Genomic DNA, 27,062 nt, shown 5'->3' with positions numbered 1-27,062 from the left:
GAGTGTTGGAGTGTGTAGGAGTGTACAGGAGTGTTGGAGTGTGTAGGAGTGTCCAGGAGTGTTGGAGTGTATAAGAGTGTACAGGAGTGTTGGAGTGTGTAGGAGTGTCCAGGAGTGTTGGAGAGAGTGTGTAAGAGTGTACAGGAGTGTTGGAGTGTGTAAGAGTGCACAGGAGTGTTGGAGTGTGTAGGAGTGCACAGGAGTGTTGGAGTGTGTAAGAGTGTCCAGGAGTGTTGGAGTGTGTAGGAGTGTCCAGGAGTGTTGGAGTGTGTAAGAGTGTCCAGGAGTGTGTAAGAGTGTACAGGAGTGTTGGAGTGTGTAAGAGTGTCCAGGAGTGTGTAAGAGTGCCCAGGAGTGTTGGAGTGTGTAAGAGTGTCCAGGAGTGTTGGAGTGTGTAAGAGTGTCCAGGAGTGTTGGAGTGTGTAAGAGTGTCCAGGAGTGTTGGAGAGAGTGTGTAAGAGTGTACAGGAGTGTTGGAGTGTGTAAGAGTGTCCAGGAGTGTTGGAGTGTGTAAGAGTGCACAGGAGTGTTGGAGTGTGTAGGAGTGCACAGGAGTGTTGGAGTGTGTAAGAGTGTCCAGGAGTGTTGGAGTGTGTAGGAGTGTCCAGGAGTGTTGGAGTGTGTAAGAGTGTCCAGGAGTGTGTAAGAGTGTACAGGAGTGTTGGAGTGTGTAAGAGTGTCCAGGAGTGTGTAAGAGTGCCCAGGAGTGTTGGAGTGTGTAAGAGTGTCCAGGAGTGTTGGAGTGTGTAAGAGTGTCCAGGAGTGTTGGAGTGTGTAAGAGTGTCCAGGAGTGTTGGAGTGTGTAGGAGTGTCCAGGAGTGTTGGAGAGAGTGTGTAAGAGTGTACAGGAGTGTTGGAGTGTGTAAGAGTGTCCAGGAGTGTTGGAGAGAGTGTGTAAGAGTGTACAGGAGTGTTGGAGTGTGTAAGAGTGTCCAGGAGTGTTGGAGTGTGTAAGAGTGTCCAGGAGTGTTGGAGTGTGTAAGAGTGTCCAGGAGTGTTGGAGTGTGTAAGAGTGTACAGGAGTGTTGGAGTGTGTAAGAGTGTACAGGAGTGTTGGAGTGTATACGAGTGCACAGGAGTGTTGGAGTGTATAAGAGTGTACAGGAGTGTTGGAGTGTGTAGGAGTGTCCAGGAGTGTTGGAGTGTATAAGAGTGTACAGGAGTGTTGGAGTGTGTAGGAGTGTCCAGGAGTGTTGGAGAGAGTGTGTAAGAGTGTACAGGAGTGTTGGAGTGTGTAAGAGTGTCCAGGAGTGTTGGAGTGTGTAAGAGTGCACAGGAGTGTTGGAGTGTGTAGGAGTGCACAGGAGTGTTGGAGTGTGTAAGAGTGTCCAGGAGTGTTGGAGTGTGTAGGAGTGTCCAGGAGTGTTGGAGTGTGTAAGAGTGTCCAGGAGTGTGTAAGAGTGTACAGGAGTGTTGGAGTGTGTAAGAGTGTCCAGGAGTGTGTAAGAGTGTCCAGGAGTGTTGGAGTGTGTAAGAGTGTCCAGGAGTGTTGGAGTGTGTAAGAGTGTCCAGGAGTGTTGGAGTGTGTAAGAGTGTCCAGGAGTGTTGGAGTGTGTAGGAGTGTCCAGGAGTGTTGGAGAGAGTGTGTAAGAGTGTACAGGAGTGTTGGAGTGTGTAAGAGTGTCCAGGAGTGTTGGAGAGAGTGTGTAAGAGTGTACAGGAGTGTTGGAGTGTGTAAGAGTGTCCAGGAGTGTTGGAGTGTGTAAGAGTGTCCAGGAGTGTTGGAGTGTGTAAGAGTGTCCAGGAGTGTTGGAGTGTGTAGGAGTGTCCAGGAGTGTTGGAGAGTGTTAGAGTGCACAGGAGTGTTGGAGTGTGTAAGAGTGCACAGGAGTGTTGGAGTGTGTAGGAGTGTCCAGGAGTGTTGGAGAGTGTTAGAGTGCACAGGAGTGTTGGAGTGTGTAAGAGTGTCCAGGAGTGTGTAAGAGTGTACAGGAGTGTTGGAATGTGTAAGAGTGTACAGGAGTGTTGGAGTGTGTAAGAGTGTCCAGGAGTGTGTAAGAGTGTACAGGAGTGTTGGAGTGTGTAAGAGTGTACAGGAGTGTTGGAGTGTGTAGGAGTGTCCAGGAGTGTTGGAGAGAGTGTGTAAGAGTGTACAGGAGTGTTGGAGTGTGTAGGAGTGTCCAGGAGTGTTGGAGTGTGTAGGAGTGTCCAGGAGTGTTGGAGTGTGTAAGAGTGTACAGGAGTGTTGGAGTGTGTAAGAGTGCACAGGAGTGTTGGAGTGTGTAGGAGTGTCCAGGAGTGTTGGAGAGAGTGTGTAAGAGTGTACAGGAGTGTTGGAGTGTGTAAGAGTGTCCAGGAGTGTTGGAGTGTGTAAGAGTGTCCAGGAGTGTTGGAGTGTGTAAGAGTGTCCAGGAGTGTTGGAGTGTGTAGGAGTGTCCAGGAGTGTTGGAGAGTGTTAGAGTGCACAGGAGTGTTGGAGTGTGTAGGAGTGTCCAGGAGTGTTGGAGAGTGTTAGAGTGCACAGGAGTGTTGGAGTGTGTAAGAGTGTCCAGGAGTGTGTAAGAGTGTCCAGGAGTGTTGGAATGTGTAAGAGTGTACAGGAGTGTTGGAGTGTGTAAGAGTGTCCAGGAGTGTGTAAGAGTGTACAGGAGTGTTGGAGTGTGTAAGAGTGTACAGGAGTGTTGGAGTGTGTAGGAGTGTCCAGGAGTGTTGGAGAGAGTGTGTAAGAGTGTACAGGAGTGTTGGAGTGTGTAAGAGTGTACAGGAGTGTTGGAGTGTGTAAGAGTGCACAGGAGTGTTGGAGTGTGTAGGAGTGTCCAGGAGTGTTGGAGTGTATAAGAGTGTACAGGAGTGTTGGAGTGTGTAGGAGTGTACAGGAGTTTTGGAGTGTGTAGGAGTGTCCAGGAGTGTTGGAGTGTGTAAGAGTGTCCAGGAGTGTTGGAGTGTGTAGGAGTGTACAGGAGTGTTGGAGTGTGTAAGAGTGTCCAGGAGTGTTGGAGTGTGTAAGAGTGCACAGGAGTGTTGGAGTGTGTAGGAGTGTCCAGGAGTGTTGGAGTGTATAAGAGTGTACAGGAGTGTTGGAGTGTGTAGGAGTGTACAGGAGTGTTGGAGTGTGTAGGAGTGTCCAGGAGTGTTGGAGTGTATAAGAGTGTCCAGGAGTGTTGGAGTGTGTAGGAGTGTACAGGAGTGTTGGAGTGTGTAAGAGTGTCCAGGAGTGTTGGAGTGTATACGAGTGCACAGGAGTGTTGGAGTGTATAAGAGTGTACAGGAGTGTTGGAGTGTGTAGGAGTGTCCAGGAGTGTTGGAGTGTATAAGAGTGTACAGGAGTGTTGGAGTGTGTAGGAGTGTCCAGGAGTGTTGGAGTGTGTAAGAGTGTACAGGAGTGTTGGAGTGTGTAGGAGTGTCCAGGAGTGTTGGAGAGAGTGTGTAAGAGTGTACAGGAGTGTTGGAGTGTGTAAGAGTGTCCAGGAGTGTTGGAGTGTGTAAGAGTGCACAGGAGTGTTGGAGTGTGTAAGAGTGCACAGGAGTGTTGGAGTGTGTAGGAGTGTCCAGGAGTGTTGGAGTGTATAAGAGTGCACAGGAGTGTTGGAGTGTGTAAGAGTGTCCAGGAGTGTTGGAGTTTGTAGGAGTGTCCAGGAGTGTTGGATTGTGTAAGAGTGTCCAGGAGTGTTGGAGTGTGTAGGAGTGTCCAGGAGTGTTGGAGAGTGTTAGAGTGCACAGGAGTGTTGGAGTGTGTAGGAGTGTCCAGGAGTGTTGGAGTGTGTAGGAGTGTCCAGGAGTGTTGGAGTGTGTAGGAGTGTCCAGGAGTGTTGGATTGTGTAAGAGTGTCCAGGAGTGTTGGAGTGTGTAGGAGTGTCCAGGAGTGTTGGAGTGTTAGAGTGCACAGGAGTGTTGGAGTGTGTAAGAGTGTCCAGGAGTGTTGGAGTTTGTAGGAGTGTCCAGGAGTGTTGGAGTGTGTAGGAATGTCCAGGAGTGTTGGAGTGTGTAAGAGTGTCCAGGAGTGTTGGAGTGTGTAGGAGTGTCCAGGAGTGTTGGAGTGTGTAAGAGTGTCCAGGAGTGTTGGAGTGTGTAGGAGTGTCCAGGAGTGTTGGAGTGTGTAAGAGTGTCCAGGAGTGTTGGAGTGTGTAGGAGTGTCCAGGAGTGTTGGAGTGTGTAAGAGTGTCCAGGAGTGTTGGAGTGTGTAGGAGTGTCCAGGAGTGTTGGAGTGTGTAGGAGTGTCCAGGAGTGTTGGAGTGTGTAAGAGTGTCCAGGAGTGTTGGAGTGTGTAGGAGTGTGTGGAACAAACTCTGCAGATAATCCTGAGTTCTGAATGTTTGTATTAACGCCCACATTCTCTCTGACCACAGCGCTGGACGTTTAATGTCCATCTCAGTTTGTTAGTGAAATTAAAGAGCTGTATTACAGCACAGTGAGGTGGCTTGTGTTACTTTCTTGTTTTTTTCAGGTTCTGAAATGGGTTGAGGAGACCGTACAGGCCATGAAGGTTCATTTGCTCTCTTCAGACCATGAGCTTGGTCAGGAGGCACAGTGGGAGTTGCCCTTTGACCCCAGCCTTAAGGAGGTGACCGTGTCGCTGAGTGGTCCAACACCTCGCATCGAGCTCAGAGATCCGCTTGGTAACTGACCTCATGTATAGCCCTGATTAACAGTGTGTGTGTGTGTGTGTGTGTGTGTGCGGGTCAGTGATTTAATGTTGGTGTTTAAGGTCGAACTGTTGGTGAGAAACAGGGACTGAGAGAGCTGCTGAACATCCCAAACTCTGTGCTAGTGGTCAACCTGAAGAACCCTCATCCTGGACTCTGGACACTGAAGGTCTATCATTTTAATATATCGTTCATGATTAGCATCAAATGCATCTCATCGTGTGTCAGTGTTCAATATTCCAGCATTATAATATTCTAATGAGCTCCCTGACAAACCCAGGTGTGTGTGTGTGCACATGTGTGTGTGTGCGTGTGTGTGTGTGTGTGTGTGCGTGTGTGTGTGGGTGTGTGTGCGTGTGTGTGTGCGCGTGTGTGTGTGTGTGCGTGTGTGTGTGCGCGTGTGTGTGTGCGTGTGTGTGTGTGTACGTGTGTGTGTGTGTGTGCGTGTGTGTGTGTGCGTGTGTGTGTGTGTGTGTGTGTGTGCATGTGTGTGTGCGCGTGTGTGTGCGTGTGTGTTGAACATCGCATTCCAGATTTATTTCCTTTAGAAATTAAAATCAGCTCCAGGCTTCTGGAAGTTTCTCCACTAGATGTTGGAGTGTGTGTGTGGGGATTAGTGATCATTCAGCTACAGGAGAATTAGTGAGATCAGACTCTGGTGTTGGTGAGAGTGAGGAGGTCTGGGGGTCAGTGGGGGTCAGAGGGGTTGAGTCAGATTCAGGGCTCTGTGCAGGACACTCCAGTTCTTCACTCCAACCTTCACCCCCACACCATGTCCTCATGGAGCTGCTCAGTGCACAGGGACATGGTCATGCTGGAGCAGGGACTGGACTCTGAGGTTCAGTCAAACTGTAAACTTCTGCTTGGTCCTAAATTTATCCAACAGGTTTATCCAACAATTAAAACAAGGCTGTAAATTCTCAGTGATTTGTAAACTTTATTATTTATGAAGATAAACCCTGCTGCCGCTCTGGTCAAGCATGGTTTATTTCAGTGAGGCATCTGTTCGTCTCTGAGAGTCGTAGGGAGAAAACAGAAAGCTACACACTATTACACACAGAGAAATTCCTGGATTACAGAAAATCTTCATACACACGTGTCTGTAAGGTGTGTTATGTTTGTGTAGGTAGTGTGTAGTGGGCGACATACACTCAGAGTAACTGGAGTCAGTAACCTGGACTTCAGAGCCGGTTTCTCCACTTCAGCTGTCACGGAGTTCAGCAGGACCAAAGAACGACCCATCAAAGGTGAAAGGTCATCAGAAAGAATAAGCTCACTCTGTGGTGTGTGTCTTTTCCAACACTGTGTGTGTGTGTGTATGTGTGTGTGTTTGGATCCTCAGGTCTTCCTGTGCATGTACTGTTGAAGTGTTCAGGTCTGAGTCCTCCTGGTGTGGTCAGTAGTCTGGTTTTAGTCTCAAAGCGTGGTGAGGATCTGCAGAGAGTTTCACTTCCTGTTCCTGTAGACAGAGGTGTGAGTGGGGTGTGGAGTGTGCCGGAGATGCAAACTCCATCTGAAGGTTTCTTCATTAAAGTCAAGGGGAAAGATGTAGGCGGATTTGCCTTCCAACGTCTCTCCAGTGTTTTATACACAAACGTTATTCCAGGTGATTTCCTTCCCTTCCCTTCTCTTGTATATTTTGTCTCCTTCCCTGGTGTGTTTTATTTTTCTTCAGTTTGTTTAATAAGTCAGATATGTCTCTGTCTTCATAACATACTCTCTCAAGTCTCTTTCTCCTGCTGTTTTTTACCTGTGCAGTCGTTCCTGTGGTTGAGATGCCCTCTGTCCAGCACGGTGTGTTAATGCAGAATGTGTTAATTGAGTGCAGTGTACAGAGTGACCTTCCCTTCACACTCACCTTCAGGAAGGATGGAGAGATGCTGGGACAGCAGAACAGCTACCAGTGAGAGAATACACACACACACACACATGTTGTGGTCTCATGCCTCTTCTGTAAACATATATCTGAAAGGTCCTAAAATAATTTCTCTTTTTACAAATAAATACAGAATTTCTGAGCGAGAGTTCACTGGTGCATTATAACACATTTATAAAGTAAAGTACAGAGTTTATAAGAAACTGAATAAGATGGAGTTAACATTAAGAAAGGCCAGAAATCTCACACACTCCTACTCTTCACCTGTGTGTCCTTACTGGTGTGTGTTAAAATGATTGTCTGTTCTCTGTGTAATTGTAGGTCTTCAGCTAATGCATCATGGGAAATTCTTCAGGTTTCTGCAAGAGATGAGGGAATGTACGAGTGTATGGCTCAGAGCACTGCAGGAGTAGGACGAGCTCACACACGCTTCACTGTTATAGGTCGGTGATCTCTCTGTTTCTCTCTCTCTCTCTCTCTCTCTCTCTCTCCCTATGACACTATAATGCTAACTATGCCTATAATGTGTGTGTGTGTGTAAAATCGTTGAAAAAGCATCCCCTATGTTAGATCACAGTCTATCAGAGGTTATAGCAGTAGTCGGTGAACCCATCACTCTGCCATGTGTGCTGGTGGACGGAGCGCCGCTTCCTGAGATCATCTGGACTCGTAATGGACAAAAGGTAGGAGAAAATTCTAACACTCTGAGCACATCCTGCTGGTGTGTGTGGCAGGGTGGGGGGTGGGGTTAGGGTGTGTGTAGTTTCGGTGGAAACATGTTGATGGGTTCTGTGTTTTTTTCACCCTGTAGGTCCAGAGCAATTACTTAATCTCAGTCAGGAGTGATGGCAGTCTGCACATGAAGAGAGCTGCCCCAGAGAATGCTGGGAATTACCAGTGCACTGCAGTGAACATGGCCGGATCAGCGAACATAACAGTCACCCTGCAGATCCACAGTGAGGAACACGATGCACACTGAGGAACAATAAAAAGTTTTTAAAAATCAGCATGTTTCACATTTAGAGATCTGGGGTTTTGGTATGGTTTCTGAGCTCTGGTTTATGTTCTGATATGGATTCTGATATGGGTTCTGGGTTCGAATATAGGTTCTGATGAGGTTCTTCTTTGTAGTTCCACCTGTGATCTCAGCTGCTGCTTCTCATTATGATGCTGCTGAAGGAGTGAGTGTTTCTCTGCCATGTGAAGCAGCTGGAAACCCAAAACCTTCCATAACCTGGACCAAGGTAACAGAATCAAAACACACACACCTAACACACTGACCACTTAACACACTTGTCATCCTCATCATCAAGTCAGGATTTTAGTCTTTTTGCAGTTTATTGCCAGAGCCCATGCAGTACACAGGTCTTGTTGAGTGGGAGACAGCAGGACAGCAGGAGCCACGCTGAGACCTGGGACTGATGATCTTTCCAGAACGCTTGGCATATTGTTTATATAAATGCTGAATAAGGTTGAGCTGACAGTGTAGGGAGAACATACAGAGTGGAGGGCAAATATGGCGTGTTAAAATAATCTCTCTCTCTCTCTCTCTCTCTCTCTCTCTCTCTCTCAGGGTGATAAGCCTGTCTCTCCGCCACAGCCTGATGGGAGTTTGTTGATCTTCAGCTTGACTGCAGCAGATTCAGGACGTTACATCTGCACAGCGAGCAGTCCAGTTGGAGAAACACACAGAGATGTCACTCTCACTGTCCACTGTAAGATGTGCTGAAAGAAAGACAGTGAGAGAGAGATAGACAGGAAGAGAGAGATAGACAGAAAAACAAATAGTTGACCATTTATTTTTGATTCCAGCAAAGCCCCTTATCCGCAGAGCACATGAGCACACTGAGGTCACTAACAGAACAGCGGAGGAGGGGGCAGAGGTCATCCTGCCATGTGAGGTTGAGGGAAGTCCCACCCCTACTGTGTCCTGGAGCCGTAACGGGCAGTTCCTTCCACCAATCACTGCCCGGTAGGACTCAATCTGTTTATTCTCTACTAATCCTGATTCTCTGTGTTTGTGTACTGTCTACTTGGCTTTAAGTGAATCTGGATTCTAGTATTGTTGATTCTGTCGTATTCTGCAGTCTGCTGTAAAGAAAGCTGATTTCATCTCATTTCAAGCTTTCCATTACTCTCTTGAATTTCTGGCACTAACTGTGAGACCTGGATATCTCCACAGAACAAGGCTACACAGGCTGCTCTGTGCTCTGCTAATGCTTTTTCTCACACACCAGGAGAAACAGGGTGGAGATGCAGGTCTGCTGTTCTCTCAGATATCGTGCTTCACACATCTCCCCATGTCTCATCTCATCACCTCATTTGGATTTATTTTAATTTGAATTCTATGCACTTGCAGTTATCTCACCAATCAACCTTCTCAGCATTGTCATCTAACAGGATCTCCTGGTCCCCAAGGAGACTTATAGAAAGAATGGACACGCTCCTTAGTCTCTTCTAGTCTGGTCTTACAAACAGACTTCAATCTCTTACTGCGATCTCCCATCCAAATTCTTGTAGAAAGTGATTTCTGCTAAGACTCTTATCAACAAAACAGATGATGGAAACTGCTCCTGAACTTTATTTAATCAGACTCAACCATTCAGCTTCTCCTGCTACGTTCTCCTTCTGCAGGTACCTATGCAGCCAGAGCAATGAGAATTTTAATGAAAGTTGGTAGAAGAAAGGGTCTGCACTTCAGTATGAGGTATGCTAAATATAAGGAGCAATGCTTTCCAATGATAACTTTAGCCATTAATCAGCCTTTGTTGATATAGATGCATATTCCTCCTACCTTGGTTACTGGAGTCCTTGGATCTGTCTGTGCATGCCTGTTTGTTTGATAGCAGTGTGGGGGATATTTTCATCTAGCCAGGTCTCCTTTATTTGTATACAACAGCTGTTCATGTGTGAGGTGACTGCATTCTGAATTTGTCCATTTTCTTGGTCATTGAGCAAAGATGTTGGTTGGAAAATTGAGTTGAATTGAGAGAAAGCCTGGGGAGAGCTCATCTCTATGTGTTTGTAGCCAAGTGCAGATTCTGGGTAGTTCCACTGGTGTTTGGTTAACTAAGCATAAAGTAGATTTTGCTTGCTGTATATATCTAACTTTAATGCATAATAAATAAACAAAGATGCTTTTTACTGAAGTTTGCCAAGTCGCCTCTACACAGACTGTTATCTTGAAGCCCTAATTCTATACCCTGTGTATATATCTTAGACTGTACACCCTACACCCCATAACCTATACCACATACCCCACACTGTGCACCCTATAACTCAGACCCTGAACTGTACACAATACACCCTATAACTTACACCCTATACCTCACACCCTACTCCCTATACCCTAAACATTATTACATACACTCTGTAGCCTGTACCCTACACCCCACCGTCTATACCCTAAATCCTATAATGTATACTCTATATTCTGCACCCTGTTACCTTACACCCTATACTTTACATCTTAAACTCTACAACCATATACCCCTATACCCCAAATCCTATACCCAACCCCTTCCACATTATGTTCTATACCCTATACTCTACAACTGATACACTCTACACCTCATGTGGTTCATTCTGTAGAGAGCTGAACACCAGCTAGGCCTTACTGAATGATTCTAACATAAGAACTACTTGTGTGTGTGTGTGTGTTGGTGTATGTGTGTACAGGGTCACAGTTTTGCCGTCTGGCTCTTTGAAGATCGGGAATGTTCAGCTGGCGGACAGTGACATTTATACCTGCACTGCTGAGAACCCAGTTGGAGTTAACACACTGAGCTACAGTTTACATGTCCAGGGTAATTAATGCACTGACCATCACTCCACACATCCGCCCTGACCTACACTTTATATGTAGACAGTAATTAACACATGTCCCTGGTCATTAACACACTCTACATTCTGTATGTCCAATAACGAAGACATGTCCAGGGTTAGTTCACTTAAGTTTTGGTTGTCCCAGCTATACTGCTCTGCTCTTTCTGCAGTTCCCCTGAGGATTGTGGGTCAGCAGGAAGAGGAAATGAGTACCGTGGAAGGTCACATGGTCTCTCTTACATGTGATGTTCAAACTCACCTGACTCCTGAAATCATTTGGATGAAAGATGGACAACTGCTGCTGTTTGGTTCTGGTGTTCAGATCCTGTCAGGTAACATGCAGGAAGATAATCATCTCCATCATGACATTTATATTTACAGCACATAGCAGACGTCTTTATCACAGCGACTCAGAAGTGCTGCTGATGTCCAGTGAACACCTCAGTACTACTTTACTAATCACAGGACAGTGTCAGTACTCAGTATGTCGTCACCACCGCTATGTCATTGGCATGATTGTGTTAACACTGTGATGTCATTTCCTGATCTAAAGGTGGGAAGATGCTGCAAATTTCCAGAGTACAGCAGCAGGATGCAGGACAGTATGTCTGCACAGTGACCACCTCAGCAGGACAGAACCAGAAGAGCATCATGCTGAATGTTTATTGTATGTAAATCTTATTTGTTTATTGTGTTTATTTTCTATATTTTATACACTCAACATTTCACATGAACATTATTAATATATTCATTATATTTTTATCATCTCTCTTACTCTTTTGTCAATGGTTTCACCTGCTGTAGCCCCACCCATTCTACTCCCACTGCCCCACTCGGGATCAGAGGTCATGACACCTCGAATAGGGTCATCTGTTACACTGAACTGTGAGGCTCGAGGAGTTCCTGAGCCAGAGGTCACATGGTACAGAAATGGCTGGAAGCTGAACTCTGGGAGATCCCTGCAGCTTACTGGTCAGAAACTGACCATAAACAGCATGCAGGTGAGAGTATGATTACTACCAAATCATAGACCAATCACTGACCAATTACTGACCAATCACTAATCAGCCAGCAGCTGTGTTTATCACACACACACACACATACAGTTTGAATTACAGTCTGCACATACAGCATGAACACCAACAATTACTATGTTCAGAGCATTAATTACCTGTGTGTGTGTGTGTGTGTGTGTGTTTTCTGACCTGAAGGTGTCTGATGGAGGTATTTATACTTGTAAGGTCTCTAACCCTGCAGGTCAGCAGGAAAGAACGTTCTCACTGACCACTCACGGTGAGATCGGAACATTTTCATGTTCACATTTCATCAGTATTTGTGTTTGAGGATGTGTGGTACTGTGTGTATTAGCTGTTTTACTCTGTGCATGTGTGTATGTCTGTGTGTGTGATGTGATTTGAGTTACAGAACCTATTGTAATTCACGGAGCAGTTCATGAGAGCCTCACACACACTCTGGGTTCTCACATCACTCTGGTGTGTGAGGCAAGTGGAATTCCTGCTCCAGACGTGCGCTGGCTAAAAGATGGCTTGGCTTTTGGTCAGTAAACAAATTCATCATCACTGTGTGTGTGTGTTTTACACTTTATAGTATACACTCACCATACACTTTAACAGTAACACCTGCACATGTATGCAATTAATTAATCAGCCAATCATGCGGCAGCACATACTCATTTGTTTGACTTGTTGATGAGAGAGACCAGAGGAGAATGATCAGACTGGTCTGAGCTGCAGGAAGGATTTAACTCATCACTCTGAGGCTCATGAGCACAGACTGACACCAGATAGGAGATTAAGAAAAAAAAGTTAACATTTTATTATTATTATTATTTTTTAGAAAAGAAGTGTTTAAAAGTTTTGACTCAAGGAGTCATGAAATAAATATATAAAATTATACTAAACAATAGGATGTCTGACTTTTACGCAATGCTGTACGTGAGCAACTGTGTGTGTGTGTGTGTGTGTGTGTAGGTAGTGGTAGTGTGTTGTCTTTAGGTCCACTGGAACTTTCACACAGTGGTGTTTACACCTGCATTGCCCACAACAGTGAAGGAGAAACACACAAAAACTACACACTCACCATCCAGGGTAACTACACCACTACACTCCTCCTCTTGTCTCTCCATCTCTCATCATCTCTTAGTCTCTCATCATCTCTCAGCCTCTCTTCTTCTCTCCATCTCTCCTCTTCTTTCCTCTTCTTTCAGTCTCTTCTCTTCTCTCTGGGATTGTACTTCATTTGTCTCTCTCTCTTTTTGTGTCAGTGCCTCCCACCATCTTGAATACAGGTCCTTCTGAGGTCAGTGCCCTGGTGGGGGCAGAGCTCACGTTAACATGTCGAGCAGAGGGCATGCCCACTCCACAGCTCACCTGGATGAGAAATGGTGTGAAACTAGACACCACTGAGCATGTGCAGTAAGTATCTGCAGTAGTGTTTATTACAGTGTCAGTCTCCGGTGTTTAACATAGTGTGTGTGTGTGTGTTACAGTGTCTCTGCACATGGGCGCACATTAACACTCCAGAGTGTGAGAAAGGAAGATTCTGGAACATACAGGTGTTTAGCCGTCAGCCCCGCTGGACAGGAAAGCAAAATCTACACTGTGTTAGTGTTGGGTTAGTGTGTTTCATTCACACACACACCAACACACACTAACACAAATCCAAACACACTAACACACACCAACACACACCACACACACCAACACACACCAACACACACTACACACACCAATACACACCACATCATTACCACATACACCACACACACCAACTCCCACACTATTTAATTACATTAAATATAAATGAGTGTTATTAATCAATATTCCCTCTTCTTATTCTTTTTCTTATAATTATCATTAATGATTATTTATTATTAATATTTAATAATGCCAGTGTCTGTGTCTTTAGTCCCTCCCTCCATACTGAAACACTCTGATGTTCAGCTGGAGGTCCAGGCAGTTCAGGACAGTGGTGTGTCTCTGGAGTGTGACGCGGTGGGCGTTCCTCCTCCTCAGGTCACCTGGCTGAAAGACGGACTTCCAGTGCAGCTCACACCCCGAGTACACCTGCGCTCAAAACACACACTCCTCAGGTCAGCACAACACACACACACACTCCTCAGGTCAGATCAGCACGCACGCACACACACACACACACACACACACAGTCCCCAATGAGATATGCTGACACAGGGCCCACCTTCCTGTCTGTGATAAATACACACACACACACACACACACACACATATATATATATATATATATACACACTACTCACAAAAAGTTAAGGATATTGGGCTTTCAGGTGAAATTTCAGGATGCACCTAAAATGCACTATAACCTTTCCAGGTGAACTTAATTCAACCTTCTCTACACTTCTGAATGCACATGTCCAACTGTTCAGTGTTTCAGTACTTTCTGCAGAACTTGCTGTTCTCTAACAAGGAGCTTAACGGCAAAATTCACAACTGGTGTTTGATCCATGAATCCACCAATAAATTTTCTGGTTCCATTAGAATTGGTATTTAAACAGTCCTCTTCATCATGCTGTTCACATTTTGACATCATGAGACCAAGACCACACCTAACAACTGATCAACAGAACCTCACCATTGTGAGGCTTCAAACAGGATGTTCTCAGAGGGAAGTGGCCACTGAGCTTAGAGTGTCACAGAGTGTCATCAGCAGGTTGGGACAGAGATACAGAGAGACTGGAAGAGTCACAGAAAGGCATAGAAGTGGACGTCCTTTGGCCACATCCCACGTTGATGACCGCTTCATTGTGAACAGTGCCCTGCGGAACCGGATGATGAACGCCACTCAACTCCAGGCACATTTAAGGGAGGTGAGAAGAACCCAAGTGTCACGTCAGAACATTCGAAACCGTTTACATCAGTGTGGTCTGCGTGCTAGACGACCTGCAAGGGTACCTGACCACACCACCAGGCACAGGCGTCGGGCCAGGGAGCATTTACGCTGGACGAGGGACCGGTGGGCTTCAGTGCTGTTCTCTGATGAAAGTCGATTCACGTTGAGCAGAAATGATGGACCCAACGATGTTGGAGACGTCAAGGAGAGCGCTATGCATCAGCCACTGTTGTGGTGGTGTTACAGTCTGGGCAGGTGTGTCCACTCAATACAGAACTGACCTACATCTTGTGAATGGTACAGTGACAAGCCAATACTACCTGAATAACATCATTAATCCAGTCATTGTGCCCCTGCATGAACAACACAGGCCTAATTTCATCTTCATGGACGACAATGCTCCAGCTCATCGAGGTCGCATCATTAGGGAATGGCTGCTGGAGGCTGGGGTACCTCAAATGGAGTGACCTGCACTTTCTCCTGACCTGAATCCCATAGAAAACCTCTGGGATCAGCCGAGTCGCCGTGTAGAGGCACGTAACCCTGCACCCCAGAACCTCAATGACCTGAGGGCCGCCCTTCAAGAAGAGTGGAATGCCATGCCTCAGCAGACAATAAGTCGACTCGTGAACAGCATGAGACGTCGTGGTCAAGCTGTAATTGATGGTCAAGGGCACATGACAGATTATTGAGACATTGAGATTTTTTGTTGTGGTATACCCTCCACTGTTGTTGGCTTTTGTTTCAGTAAATTGTGTGAGATGAGGAAATCACCATTGCATGGTGTGTGTGTGTGTGTGTGTGTATGCAGGATCTCTCCAGTGCAGCTCTCTGACTCTGGACTTTACACCTGTGTGACTCGCAGTGAAGCAGGATTTGCAGAACAGAGGTTCCACCTGCAGGTTGAAGGTAAAGCAGATGGATCTCCATCTCTGACTTTAAGGCAGTTTGTTCTGTAACAGTGACGTTAAGAGGAGAGTTACTGAGTGTGTGTCATTGTTCTCTCAGCTTCTGTTCAAAGTTCTTTTCTTTTAGCTTCATGCTCATTAATCCTCCTGCCTCACTTTAATCATCTGTATATCTGTGTTCTGCTGTTCCTCAGCCCCTGTCATGGTGGACCACACGGAACCACTGGAGCACATTGTGATAGTTCAAGGCTCTGTGGTCACTCTGGTGTGTGAGGCTCATGGTGTTCCTCCTCCGACCCTCACTTGGTTGAAGGACAGTGAGCCTCTCTCATTCCACCAGAACATGCTGCTACATGATGGAGGAGAAACTCATGTCCAGATCCTGGATGTCCGACTTGAGGATGCTGGACTTTACAGTTGCATTGCAAAGAACAAGGCTGGAACCAGCACCAAGACCTTCAACCTCACTGTGTTAGGTAGGAGTGACAATGATAAGAAGATATTCTAATTGATTGGACATTATATCACCGTCTGAAGATTACGAGGTTTAGTGTATTACTCCTCCTCATGTCCTCAGTGCTGAATAAATGTGAATATCTGTAAGTGTCTGTTTCACTCAGAGCCTCCTAAGATATCCAGCTCTCCAGGAAGAGAGGAGCTTGTGGTGGTGGTGGACGGTGTTTTGGAGTTAGAGTGTATTGCTGATGGATTTCCTCCGCCCACTGTAAGCTGGATGAAGGATGGACATCCACTAGAGGACAGCAGAGTTGTTCTACACAGAGATGGACAGATTCTCACTATCAGAAACATTCAGGTCCTCATAAAGACACATTCTCATACAGTTCTCATAAAGTTATTCAGCAGTTAAATATTATAAACATGATGTGAATAAACAACACTGTGCAAAAGTCTTTTCTATCCTGATTTTCATAAACGCAAAGTTTGTCTTAGATGATTATTATATATATTATATTATATATTATATTATATATACTTCATCGTCTGCAGTATTGAATTAGAAAAAAACACTTTAGATTTCCAAACTTTTAAAACTAAAACATTAAAATGTAAAAATGTTTGTATGAGACTGTATGTATGTACTGATATTTTAAAGAAGAAGAGGTTTATCACGGTCAATGCTAACTGTTTTTAGTTTGTTATTGTTTTTTACTGATATTTTTATAGTGAATGTTTAATTTTATTATTTTTAAAGGTATCTTTGCTTTCTTTTCATGTGCTTTACATGTGCTGCTGTGTGTGTGTGTGTGTTAGATGGAGGATGCAGGTGTGTACACGTGTCTTGTCAGTAACCCAGCAGGAGAAGATGGGCGGAGTCTCTGGGTGCACGTTCAGGGTGAGTGTGTCACTGTTGCACTCGTCTGTCCTGTGTTCTCTTTCTGTCGTTTTTATTTCCTACATTTTTCCTCTTCCAGTTCCTCCAACATTGCTGGGTTCTAGTGAAATCACAACTATGTCTGTGCCCTTGAAGGGTCATATGACCTTGGAGTGTCGGTCAGACAGCGAGCGTCCTCCAGAGATTCAGTGGTACAGAGACGGTATTAAAGTGCAGGTACAGACGGATAATAAATACATACAGAGAATTACATTCAACCTTGTGCATTACTAAATACATATCTTTGTCTGCCTTTCTCCCACTGTCTGGTCAGTTGGGAGGTCGGATCCAGAGCATTGCTGCCGGTCAGTATTTAGAGATCGGAGATGTGAGGACAGAGGACGGCGGACTTTACAGCTGTGTGGTGTCCAACATGGCTGGCAGCTCCAGTCTGCAGTTTCATGTACAGATCCTCCGTGAGTTCATAAAGACTCATCATCTCTCATTTATTCTGTTATTTATTTCACTTGGTGAGTGTAATGGGCAGTTAAATAAAATAAAATAATAAACTTTTACATTTAATTACTAAATGTACTTACAGTTACTGCAAGATTAAAGGGGAAAAACACATTTTTATACTAAATTCATTACATAATAGAGTTCAACAATGGTTCAGGGATCAAACCTTTACTCACATCATGATGTCCAGGCTCTGTAAGTTACTGTAGTGAACCGCTACGCTAACTCTAACAGAATATATTATTTATTGAAAATGATTAGCTCTCATACTTGATGTCGTAACACTCCTGTCACATTCTGTTGAATGTAAATTGTGGATCCTTCCACAGTGCCCCCTGTTATTAAAGAAGGCAGTTCACTGGTCACTGCACATGCCAGTCAGATAGTGGTGCTACCTTGTGAGGTGGAGGGAGACTCCACCCCCTCTGTGTTGTGGAGGAAAAATGGAGTACCAGTTCTGTTTGACAAAAGGTAAATGAAACAAATTGATAATGTCATTTTTTAATTCAACACTTCCCTTTATGAGTGAGGAAACAGGGGAAAGTTTTAAGTGACCTGTTTTAAAAATGACCTGCAGGTTTGTTTCACTGCCGGACGGATCACTGCGTATCCAATCAGTGCAGCTCACTGACGCAGGCCGTTATTACTGCAGCGTGTCTAACAAGGTGGGGTCAGACCAGCGCAGCATGGAGCTCCGAGTCTATGGTGCACACACACACACACACACACTCCTGGGGGTGTGGACAGACCAGTTAATCACAGAACAGTTTGTCTATGTTGTATGTAAGATGCTGTACTTTACTAACTGCTATATTTTCTACACACAGTTGGTCCCTCCATTAGCCCCGGCCCTTTTAATGTAACCATGACGATGGGCCAGAGGGCTGTTTTAGGCTGTGAAAGTTCAGGTGTACCTCTTCCTCGAGTGAGCTGGAAGAGGAATGGACAAGCACTGAACACACACTCTGGAGCTTACAGGTGAAACACACTACACACACACCGCAGTCACATTGATTAAAAAATTAGGTCATAAATAACTTCATCTGCAGGAAGCGTATTTCAGTGTGTGTGATTTCTTTCAGGTTGATGCCCTCAGGGTCACTGCTTATCATTTCTCCGTCTCTTGAGGATGAAGGATATTTTGAGTGCACAGTAACCAATGAGGTTGGAGAGGAGCGAAGGATCATAGAGGTCATGCTTCAAGGTAGAAACCTCCTCTGGAAAATAATCCCTCTGTAAACACTGCACTGCAATCAGTAATACAACACACTGGTCAAGATACTGAGTGACGTGTTTAGTAAGTTTCACTTCCAGTATCTTACAGAATTCTTACTCTCATAGTTCCTCCATCCATTGATGATGATGTCATCAGTGTTACGGCCAATAAGATGGAGTCAGTGGTGTTACCGTGTCACGTCACCGGACGTCCGACACCATCCATCAGCTGGAGCAGAGGAGGGACAGCCCTGGGCACAAAGAGGGGCAGTTACAGGACCCTACCCTCAGGTGCACAATATAAACACACATACATAGTGTAAAATTTAAATGCTAATTTTATCCCTAATGATGAAGCCAGGGGAAACACTGGCAATGAAAAACTCCCTGAAATGAACAACCTGTTTAAATCATTAAAAAAATGAAATCAACAAAGATCAGAAAGGTGTGGGGGTGTGGCCTGGGGGTGTGGCCAACAACAGGAAACATAAAAAAACTGTGTGTGTGTGTTTGTGTGTTTAATATAGGCATGTTAGAGATACAGGCTGTGAATCCGACTCATGCTGGCAGATACACCTGTAGAGCACAAAACCCAGCTGGAGTCACACAAAAACACATCGCTTTGTCTGTACAAGGTAACACACCAGGAGGATGCGTTTACTGCATCTATCAGACTTTACCACAAACTACAATAATCAGACTTTACCACAAACTACAGTCATCAGACTTTACCTCATGCTACAGTAATCAGACTAACCTAGCTCACACCACCAGTCACACAGTATTTGCATTTTAAATGTATAGATAGTGCTGTACACTATATTTTAATATGATTCATAATATTAGATGTTACAGATGCTGCATATGTGTGTGTGTGTGTGTGTGTGTGTGTTTTGGTTAATCAGAGGCTCCTGAGATAAAGAACATGGTTAAAGAAGTGAAAGTTCTGCTGAATCAGGAAGTTCTTCTGATCTGTGATGTTCATGGATTTCCCAAACCTTCAGTGACCTGGCTTAAAGAGGGTGTTCCCATGGCAACAGGTCTGTGGACTATCACTACAATCACGAGCTAATATTTTGAGCAGATAAAGAAAGCCTGTTATTATGGTGAAATTATGCAAAGGCTCTCTATGTCGCTGATGTTTCTCACAGGGGAGCACCTGGTGGTTCTGTCTGATGGATCGCTGAGACTTTCTCAGGTTACACGGAGCGATGCGGGGACATACTCCTGTCTGGCACAAAATGCAGCAGGCAGTACGGAGGGTAAAACCGAGCTCATCCTGCAGGGTACATCATCTACTGCAAACACCTCATTTCTACAAAGTGCACTTACACTGTGTACAAAGACACATTTTATCATAGTGTGTATTATAGTATAACTGAGCTGTGTTGTGTGTATTCTGGTATGTGTTGTGTAGACTTATATTGGGTATACTGGTGTGTGTTGTTTAGTGTGTGTTCTGTTGTGTTGCTGAATGTAATTGAATTGAATAGTTTGTGTTTATATAAGGTTTGTATAAAAGGCTGTTCATGGCTCCTCCCCCTCTCACAGGTCTCACTGTGCATTAATGTGTGCGAGTAATTTTTTGTGCCTTTGTGTATCTTTGCAGTTCCTCCTGTCATTTCTGTACCTCATGATGCATACACACTCAGTGTTGGTCAGTCTGTCAGTGTGCCGTGTTCAGCGACTGGTCAGCCCAAGCCTGAGCTACAGTGGCAAAAATTGGGTGGCTCTGTGGGGGGTGAATCTGACCTACGGACCTTCACCAATGGAACACTGCACATCAAAAATGCACAGCTGAAACATGGCGGAGTTTACACGTGTACAGCCTTCAGCAGTGCAGGGAGAGCGAGCCGTGACATCATGCTGATTCTGCAGGGTTAGAACACAATGTGTTTCACTTTAAAACTGCTGAGATGATTGGTATTTTGTTAGTAAATGTTGCTGTTTTGGCTTTTTAAGTCCCGCCCATGATTCATGTTGGTCAGTCGGAAGTGTCGGTCATCCAGGGCTTCCAGACACTGCTGCCCTGTTCAGCTGCAGGGGTTCCAGATCCCAGAATTCACTGGGAGAAAAACGGAGATGTTATCCAGAACCTGCAGGGAAAATTTACTGTCCTGAGATCAGGAGAGCTAATCATTGAGAGAACCCAGGTCAGCACACACACAAACACGCACACACACAGAGACAGTGTTTGACTGTTAAGGGAATCTATGATACTGAGCTATAACTCTTCAGGCCCCTCCCCCCTTTTCAGCCCTCTGATGCAGGTATGTTCACCTGTGTGGCTGTGAATGCAGCAGGTTCTGCTCATCACAAAGTGCAGCTGTCTGTTAACATGAGGCCAGAGTTTAAAGAGTTGCCGAGTGACATGACACTGAGGGCTGGGCAAGACCTGTCCCTCACCTGCCACGCCCACTCTACCCCGCCCCCTGTTATCACTTGGAACGTTAATAATCGTCCCTATACAGGTAGGCCTCAGGGTTTACAGTTACATACACTTCTGTAGGCACACACACACACACACACCTATCAGCACACACACACCAGCACTGATTTCCCTGCTCCTCTCGGTCAGGATTCAGTGTGGATGAAGCAGGTCGGAGTTTCCTGATGATTGAGAATGTCACAGTGAAGGACTCAGGGTTGTATGTGTGTACAGCAGAGAACAGTGTTGGCTCAGTCCAAGCTTTAGCACTTATTCGCATCACAGGTGAGTTTCACATACAGGTCAGTATTATATACAGGTCAGTTTTCTCAGTTTCTGTTTATCTCTCTCTTTTTCTCTGGCTCACTGTCTTGGTTTTTTGTTCTATCTCTCTTTGTCTATCTCACCATTCTCTCTTTCTCTCTCTCTTTCTCTCTGTAGAGCCTCCAGTTCTGAGAGGAGGTGCCCATGTGTATCAGTTTGTTTCTCATGGTACAGTAGTTGTGTTGGATTGTCCTGTTAAAGGAACTCCAGCTCCAGTGTTGCACTGGTTTAAAGATGGCCACCTGCTGCAGATCACTGAGCATCTTCATCGTCTCCATAACGGCTCTCTTGTTCTGTACAGCGCAGCGGTAACCAGCCCATATTTCCACTGTATCTGTATTTACATATACAACACACACCGGCATATCTGAGTAATGCTGCACTGGACTGTGGAATGAGATTGTGTGTGTGTGTGTGTGTGTGTGTGTGTGTCAGAGCAAGGATTCTGGAGAGTATCGGTGTGTTGCTGAAAATGAGGTGGGAGTTATAGAGAGGACGATATCTCTGAAAGTACAGGGTGAGATGTTTATCATTATTACTGCGCTCTGCTATTTACAATTATTACATTAAATAATCAGTCTAATCTGTAATATCAGCCTAATCTGTAATCAGTCTAATCTGTAATATCAGTCTAATCTGTAATATCAGCCTAATCTGTAATCAGTCTAATCTGTAATATCAGCCTAATCTGTAATCAGTCTAATCTGTAATCTCAGTCTAATCTGTAATCAGTCTAATCTGTAATCTCAGTCTAATCTGTAATCAGTCTAATCTGTAATCTCAGTCTAATCTGTAATATCAGCCTAATCTGTAATCAGTCTAATCTGTAATCTCAGTCTAATCTGTAATATCAGCCTAATCTGTAATCAGTCTAATCTGTAATCTCAGTCTAATCTGTAATCTCAGTCTAATCTGTAATCTCAGTCTAATCTGTAATATCAGTCTAATCTGTAATCAGTCTAATCTGTAAACTCAGCCTAATCTGTAATATCAGCCTAATCTGTAATCAGTCTAATCTGTAATCTCAGCCTAATCTGTAATCAGTCTAATCTGTAATCTCAGCCTAATCTGTAATCAGTCTAATCTGTAATCTCAGCCTAATCTGTAATCAGTCTAATCTGTAATCTCAGTCTAATCTGTAATATCAGCCTAATCTGTAATCAGTCTAATCTGTAATCTCAGTCTAATCTGTAATCAGTCTAATCTGTAATCTCAGTCTAATCTGTAATCTCAGCCTAATATGTAATCTCAGTCTAATCTGTAATATCAGCCTAATCTGTAATCAGTCTAATCTGTAATCTCAGTCTAATCTGTAATATCAGTCTAATCTATAATCTCAGTCTAATCTGTAATCTCAGTCTAATCTGTAATCAGTCTAATCTGTAATCTCAGCCTAATCTGTAATCTCAGCCTAATATGTAATCTCAGTCTAATCTGTAATCTCAGTCTAATCTGTAATATCAGCCTAATCTGTAATCAGTCTAATCTGTAATCTCAGTCTAATCTGTAATCAGTCTAATCTGTAATCTCAGTCTAATCTGTAATCAGTCTAATCTGTAATCTCAGTCTAATCTGTAATATCAGCCTAATCTGTAATCAGTCTAATCTGTAATCTCAGCCTAATCTGTAATCAGTCTAATCTGTAATCTCAGTCTAATCTGTAATCTCAGCCTAATCGGTAATCAGTCTAATCTGTAATCTCAGTCTAATCTGTAATATCAGCCTAATCTGTAATCAGTCTAATCTGTAATCTCAGCCTAATCTGTAATCAGTCTAATCTGTAATCTCAGTCTAATCTGTAATATCAGTCTAATCTGTAATCAGTCTAATCTGTAATCTCAGTCTAATCTGTAATCTCAGTCTAATCTGTAATATCAGTCTAATCTGTAATCAGTCTAATCTGTAATATCAGTCTAATCTGTAATATCAGCCTAATCTGTAATCAGTCTAATCTGTAATCTCAGTCTAATCTGTAATCAGTCTAATCTGTAATCTCAGTCTAATCTGTAATATCAGCCTAATCTGTAATCAGTCTAATCTGTAATCTCAGCCTAATCTGTAATCAGTCTAATCTGTAATCTCAGTCTAATCTGTAATGTCAGCCTAATCTGTAATCAGTCTAATCTGTAATCTCAGCCTAATCTGTAATCTCAGTCTAATCTGTAATATCAGTCTAATCTGTAATCAGTCTAATCTGTAATATCAGCCTAATCTGTAATCAGTCTAATCTGTAATCTCAGTCTAATCTGTAACCTCAGCCTAATATGTAATCTCAGTCTAATCTGTAATCTCAGTCTAATCTGTAATATCAGCCTAATCTGTAATCAGTCTAATCTGTAATCTCAGTCTAATCTGTAATATCAGCCTAATCTGTAATCAGTCTAATCTGTAATCTCAGCCTAATCTGTAATCAGTCTAATCTGTAATCTCAGTATAATCTGTAATCAGTCTAATCTGTAATCATTCTAATCTGTAATCTCAGTCTAATCTGTAATCTCAATCTAATCTGTAATATCAGTCTAATCTGTAATCAGTCTAATCTGTAATATCAGTCTAATCTGTAATATCAGCCTAATCTGTAATCAGTCTAATCTGTAATCTCAGCCTAATCTGTAATCAGTCTAATCTGTAATCTCAGTCTAATCTGTAATATCAGCCTAATCTGTAATCAGTCTAATCTGTAATATCAGTCTAATCTGTAATATCAGCCTAATCTGTAATCTCAGTCTAATCTGTAATGTCAGCCTAATCTGTAATCTCAGTCTAATCTGTAATATCAGTCTAATCTGTAATCAGTCTAATCTGTAATATCAGCCTAATCTGTAATATCAGTCTAATCTGTAATCTCAGTCTAATCTGTAATCTCAGCCTAATATGTAATCTCAGTCTAATCTGTAATCTCAGTCTAATCTGTAATATCAGCCTAATCTGTAATCAGTCTAATCTGTAATCAGTCTAATCTGTAATCTCAGTCTAATCTGTAATATCAGCCTAATCTGTAATCAGTCTAATCTGTAATCTCAGTCTAATCTGTAATCTCAGCCTAATCTGTAATCTCAGTCTAATCTGTAATATCAGCCTAATCTGTAATCAGTCTAATCTGTAATCTCAGTCTAATCTGTAATCTCAGTCTAATCTGTAATATCAGTCTAATCTGTAATCAGTCTAATCTGTAATATCAGTCTAATCTGTAATCAGTCTAATCTGTAATATTAGTCTAATCTATAATATCAGTCTAATCTGTAATCAGTCTAATCTATAATATCAGTCTAATCTGTAATCAGTCTAATCTATAATATGAGTATAATCTGTAATCTCAGTCTAATCTGTAATATCAGTCTAATCTATAATATCAGTCCCTAATCTATAATATCAGTCTAATCTATAATATCAGTCCCTAATCTATAATCTCAGTCTAATCTGTAATATCAGTCTAATCTATAATATCAGTTTAATCTGTAATCAGTCTAATCTGTAATATCAGTCTAATCTATAATATCAGTCTAATCTGTAATCAGTCTAATCTATAATATCAGTCTAATCTGTAATATCAGTCTAATCTATAATATCAGTCTAATCTGTAATCTGTCTAATCTGTAATATCAGTCTAATCTGTAATATCAGTCTAATCTGTAATATCAGTCTAATCTATAATATCAGTCTAATCTGTAATCAGTCTAATCTGTAATATCAGTCTAATCTATAATATCAGTCTAATCTGTAATCAGTCTAATCTGTAATATCAGTCTAATCTGTAATCTCAGTCTAATCTGTAATCAGTCTAATCTGTAATCTCAGTCTAATCTGTAATCAGTCTAATCTATAATATCAGTCTAATCTATAATATCAGTCTAATCTATAATATCAGTCTAATCTGTAATCAGTCTAATCTGTAATCTCAGTCTAATCTGTAATATCAGTCTAATCTGTAATCAGTCTAATCTGTAATCTCAGTCTAATCTGTAATCAGTCTAATCTATAATATCAGTCTAATCTATAATATCAGTCTAATCTATAATATCAGTCTAATCTGTAATCAGTCTAATCTGTAATCTCAGTCTAATCTGTAATATCAGTCTAATCTGTAATCAGTCTAATCTGTAATCTCAGTCTAATCTGTAATCAGTCTAATCTGTAATCTCAGCCTAATCTGTAATCAGTCTAATCTGTAATCAGTCTAATCTGTAATATCAGTCTAATCTGTAATCTCAGTCTAATCTGTAATCAGTCTAATCTATAATATCAGTCTAATCTATAATATCAGTCTAATCTGTAATCAGTCTAATCTGTAATCTCAGTCTAATCTGTAATATCAGTCTAATCTGTAATCAGTCTAATCTGTAATCTCAGTCTAATCTGTAATCAGTCTAATCTATAATATCAGTCTAATCTATAATATCAGTCTAATCTGTAATCAGTCTAATCTGTAATATCAGTCTAATCTGTAATCAGTCTAATCTGTAATCTCAGTCTAATCTGTAATATCAGTCTAATCTGTAATCTCAGTCTAATCGGTAATCAGTCTAATCTGTAATCAGTCTAATCTGTAATCTCAGTCTAATCTGTAATCAGTCTAATCTATAATATCAGTCTAATCTATAATATCAGTCTAATCTATAATATCAGTCTAATCTATAATATCAGTCTAATCTATAATATCAGTCTAATCTGTAATCAGTCTAATCTGTAATCTCAGTCTAATCTGTAATATCAGTCTAATCTGTAATCAGTCTAATCTGTAATCTCAGCCTAATCTGTAATCAGTCTAATCTGTAATATTTATTTGGATTTCTTGTTTTTTAATTAAACAAATTACAAAAAAAATACACTCATTCATACACACTCACACACACTCTCTCTCTCTCTCTCTCTCTCTCTCTCTGTCTCTCTCTCTCTCTCTCTGTAACAGACTCTCTCCGCAGGGCTCGTGCCAGTGTGATCGGGATGGTCAATGATCGTGAGTTTGGTGTGTCTTTCCTTGAAGTGAACATCAGCGAGAACTCTGAGAGCAGAAGCAGCACACTGGAGGCTCACATGGTGAACGTTCCTTCCAGTGTGGGTGAGTCTTTAACACACGCACACACACACGCGCACACACGCGCACACACGCACACGCGCACACGCACACACACACACACGCACACACACACACGCACACACACACACGCACACACACACACGCACACACACGCACACACGCACACGCACACACGCACGCGCGCACACGCGCACACACACGCACGCGCGCACACGCGCGCACACGCACGCACATGCACGCGCACACACGCGCACACACGCACGCGCGCACACGCGCACACACGCACACACATGCACGCGCACACACGCACGCGCACACACGCGCACATGCACGCACACACATGCACACACACGCGCACACACACGCGCACAAGCACGCGCACGCACGCACACACACGCGCACACACGCACGCACACACGCACACACGCGCACACACGCGCACACGAGCACACGCGCACACACACACACGCACGCACACACGCGCACACACGCACGCGCGCACACGCATGCGCGCACACGCGCGCTCAGGCATGCACACACGCACACACTCACACAAGCTGTACATTTTTCACTAAATTATTTAGTTAGGTCAATGTATGAAATACAAAATAAAATGGTATACATTTGTCAGCTGCATTGTTTTTTTTCCATAGGTGAATAAATGTCCACATCAACATTGCTGACCAGCAGCTTGTGGATAAACAAAACATCTTTTTCTCCAAAAGCTTCCAGTCACAGTGATGATTCTGTACTGTGGAGATTTGCTTTGCTTACAACTGCAGAACCATTTTATAGATTACTTTAACAGCAGCAACTATGTGTGAGGGTTTAGAGAAGACTGCCAGTCTAACAACATGTGGTCTCTCACACACACATACACATACAGACACACACACACACACTCACACACAGGAAAAAAATGTAATGTCCTGAGGTTGAGCTGTACTCACAGAGCCTCGGGAAGCTGTGAGCCTCTGATGCGGGAATTTTAGAACACAGTGCTGTGAAAATTAATCAAAAAGAAAGATGAAGAGCTCAGGAGGTTAAAGAAGAATTAACAAGTAAGGGTTAATGAGTTCCTACATGTGTGTTTGTATCTGTATGCATGTGTGTGTGTGTGTGTGTG

At 43.2% G+C, this 27,062-nt stretch overlaps 1 protein-coding gene across 4 annotated transcripts in view; it reads left to right on the top strand.

The window, feature by feature from the left end:
• Positions 1 to 27,062, top strand: part of hmcn2 (hemicentin 2) — a 52,022-nt gene that overhangs the window by 14,988 nt on the left and 9,972 nt on the right. Inside the window, exons 5-47 of one of the 4 annotated variants that reach the window (XM_058390125.1) lie at positions 4,385 to 4,556; positions 4,646 to 4,752; positions 5,710 to 5,830; positions 5,926 to 6,189; positions 6,342 to 6,486; positions 6,781 to 6,902; positions 7,015 to 7,142; positions 7,271 to 7,415; positions 7,591 to 7,703; positions 8,033 to 8,174; positions 8,272 to 8,431; positions 10,138 to 10,265; positions 10,455 to 10,616; positions 10,838 to 10,951; positions 11,089 to 11,285; positions 11,496 to 11,577; positions 11,710 to 11,841; positions 12,276 to 12,392; positions 12,569 to 12,719; positions 12,794 to 12,918; positions 13,213 to 13,396; positions 14,983 to 15,080; positions 15,274 to 15,555; positions 15,700 to 15,893; positions 16,352 to 16,433; positions 16,513 to 16,649; positions 16,747 to 16,888; positions 17,261 to 17,402; positions 17,509 to 17,636; positions 17,759 to 17,909; positions 18,014 to 18,135; positions 18,273 to 18,437; positions 18,674 to 18,781; positions 19,052 to 19,186; positions 19,298 to 19,432; positions 19,756 to 20,025; positions 20,109 to 20,299; positions 20,404 to 20,617; positions 20,725 to 20,859; positions 21,016 to 21,206; positions 21,334 to 21,415; positions 25,808 to 25,957; positions 26,590 to 27,056. In XM_058390125.1, coding sequence (XP_058246108.1) covers positions 4,385 to 4,556; positions 4,646 to 4,752; positions 5,710 to 5,830; positions 5,926 to 6,189; positions 6,342 to 6,486; positions 6,781 to 6,902; positions 7,015 to 7,142; positions 7,271 to 7,415; positions 7,591 to 7,703; positions 8,033 to 8,174; positions 8,272 to 8,431; positions 10,138 to 10,265; positions 10,455 to 10,616; positions 10,838 to 10,951; positions 11,089 to 11,285; positions 11,496 to 11,577; positions 11,710 to 11,841; positions 12,276 to 12,392; positions 12,569 to 12,719; positions 12,794 to 12,918; positions 13,213 to 13,396; positions 14,983 to 15,080; positions 15,274 to 15,555; positions 15,700 to 15,893; positions 16,352 to 16,433; positions 16,513 to 16,649; positions 16,747 to 16,888; positions 17,261 to 17,402; positions 17,509 to 17,636; positions 17,759 to 17,909; positions 18,014 to 18,135; positions 18,273 to 18,437; positions 18,674 to 18,781; positions 19,052 to 19,186; positions 19,298 to 19,432; positions 19,756 to 20,025; positions 20,109 to 20,299; positions 20,404 to 20,617; positions 20,725 to 20,859; positions 21,016 to 21,206; positions 21,334 to 21,415; positions 25,808 to 25,957; positions 26,590 to 26,597 — 6,273 coding nt within the window. In that variant the 3' untranslated portion in view covers positions 26,598 to 27,056. Of the gene's footprint in view, positions 1 to 4,384; positions 4,557 to 4,645; positions 4,753 to 5,709; positions 5,831 to 5,925; positions 6,190 to 6,341; positions 6,487 to 6,780; positions 6,903 to 7,014; positions 7,143 to 7,270; positions 7,416 to 7,590; positions 7,704 to 8,032; positions 8,175 to 8,271; positions 8,432 to 10,137; positions 10,266 to 10,454; positions 10,617 to 10,837; positions 10,952 to 11,088; positions 11,286 to 11,495; positions 11,578 to 11,709; positions 11,842 to 12,275; positions 12,393 to 12,568; positions 12,720 to 12,793; positions 12,919 to 13,212; positions 13,397 to 14,982; positions 15,081 to 15,273; positions 15,556 to 15,699; positions 15,894 to 16,351; positions 16,434 to 16,512; positions 16,650 to 16,746; positions 16,889 to 17,260; positions 17,403 to 17,508; positions 17,637 to 17,758; positions 17,910 to 18,013; positions 18,136 to 18,272; positions 18,438 to 18,673; positions 18,782 to 19,051; positions 19,187 to 19,297; positions 19,433 to 19,755; positions 20,026 to 20,108; positions 20,300 to 20,403; positions 20,618 to 20,724; positions 20,860 to 21,015; positions 21,207 to 21,333; positions 21,416 to 25,807; positions 25,958 to 26,589; positions 27,057 to 27,062 lie in introns of those variants that run through there. The other 3 variants (XM_058390122.1, XM_058390121.1, XM_058390123.1) reach the window with 3 other exon arrangements.

This window comes from Hemibagrus wyckioides, linkage group LG05 (genome assembly GCF_019097595.1).
Source record: "Hemibagrus wyckioides isolate EC202008001 linkage group LG05, SWU_Hwy_1.0, whole genome shotgun sequence".
NCBI classification, from domain to species: Eukaryota; Metazoa; Chordata; class Actinopteri; order Siluriformes; family Bagridae; genus Hemibagrus; species Hemibagrus wyckioides.
The sequence above is the reverse complement of the archived record's forward strand: the minus strand, read 5'-3'. Positions and strand labels throughout refer to the sequence as shown.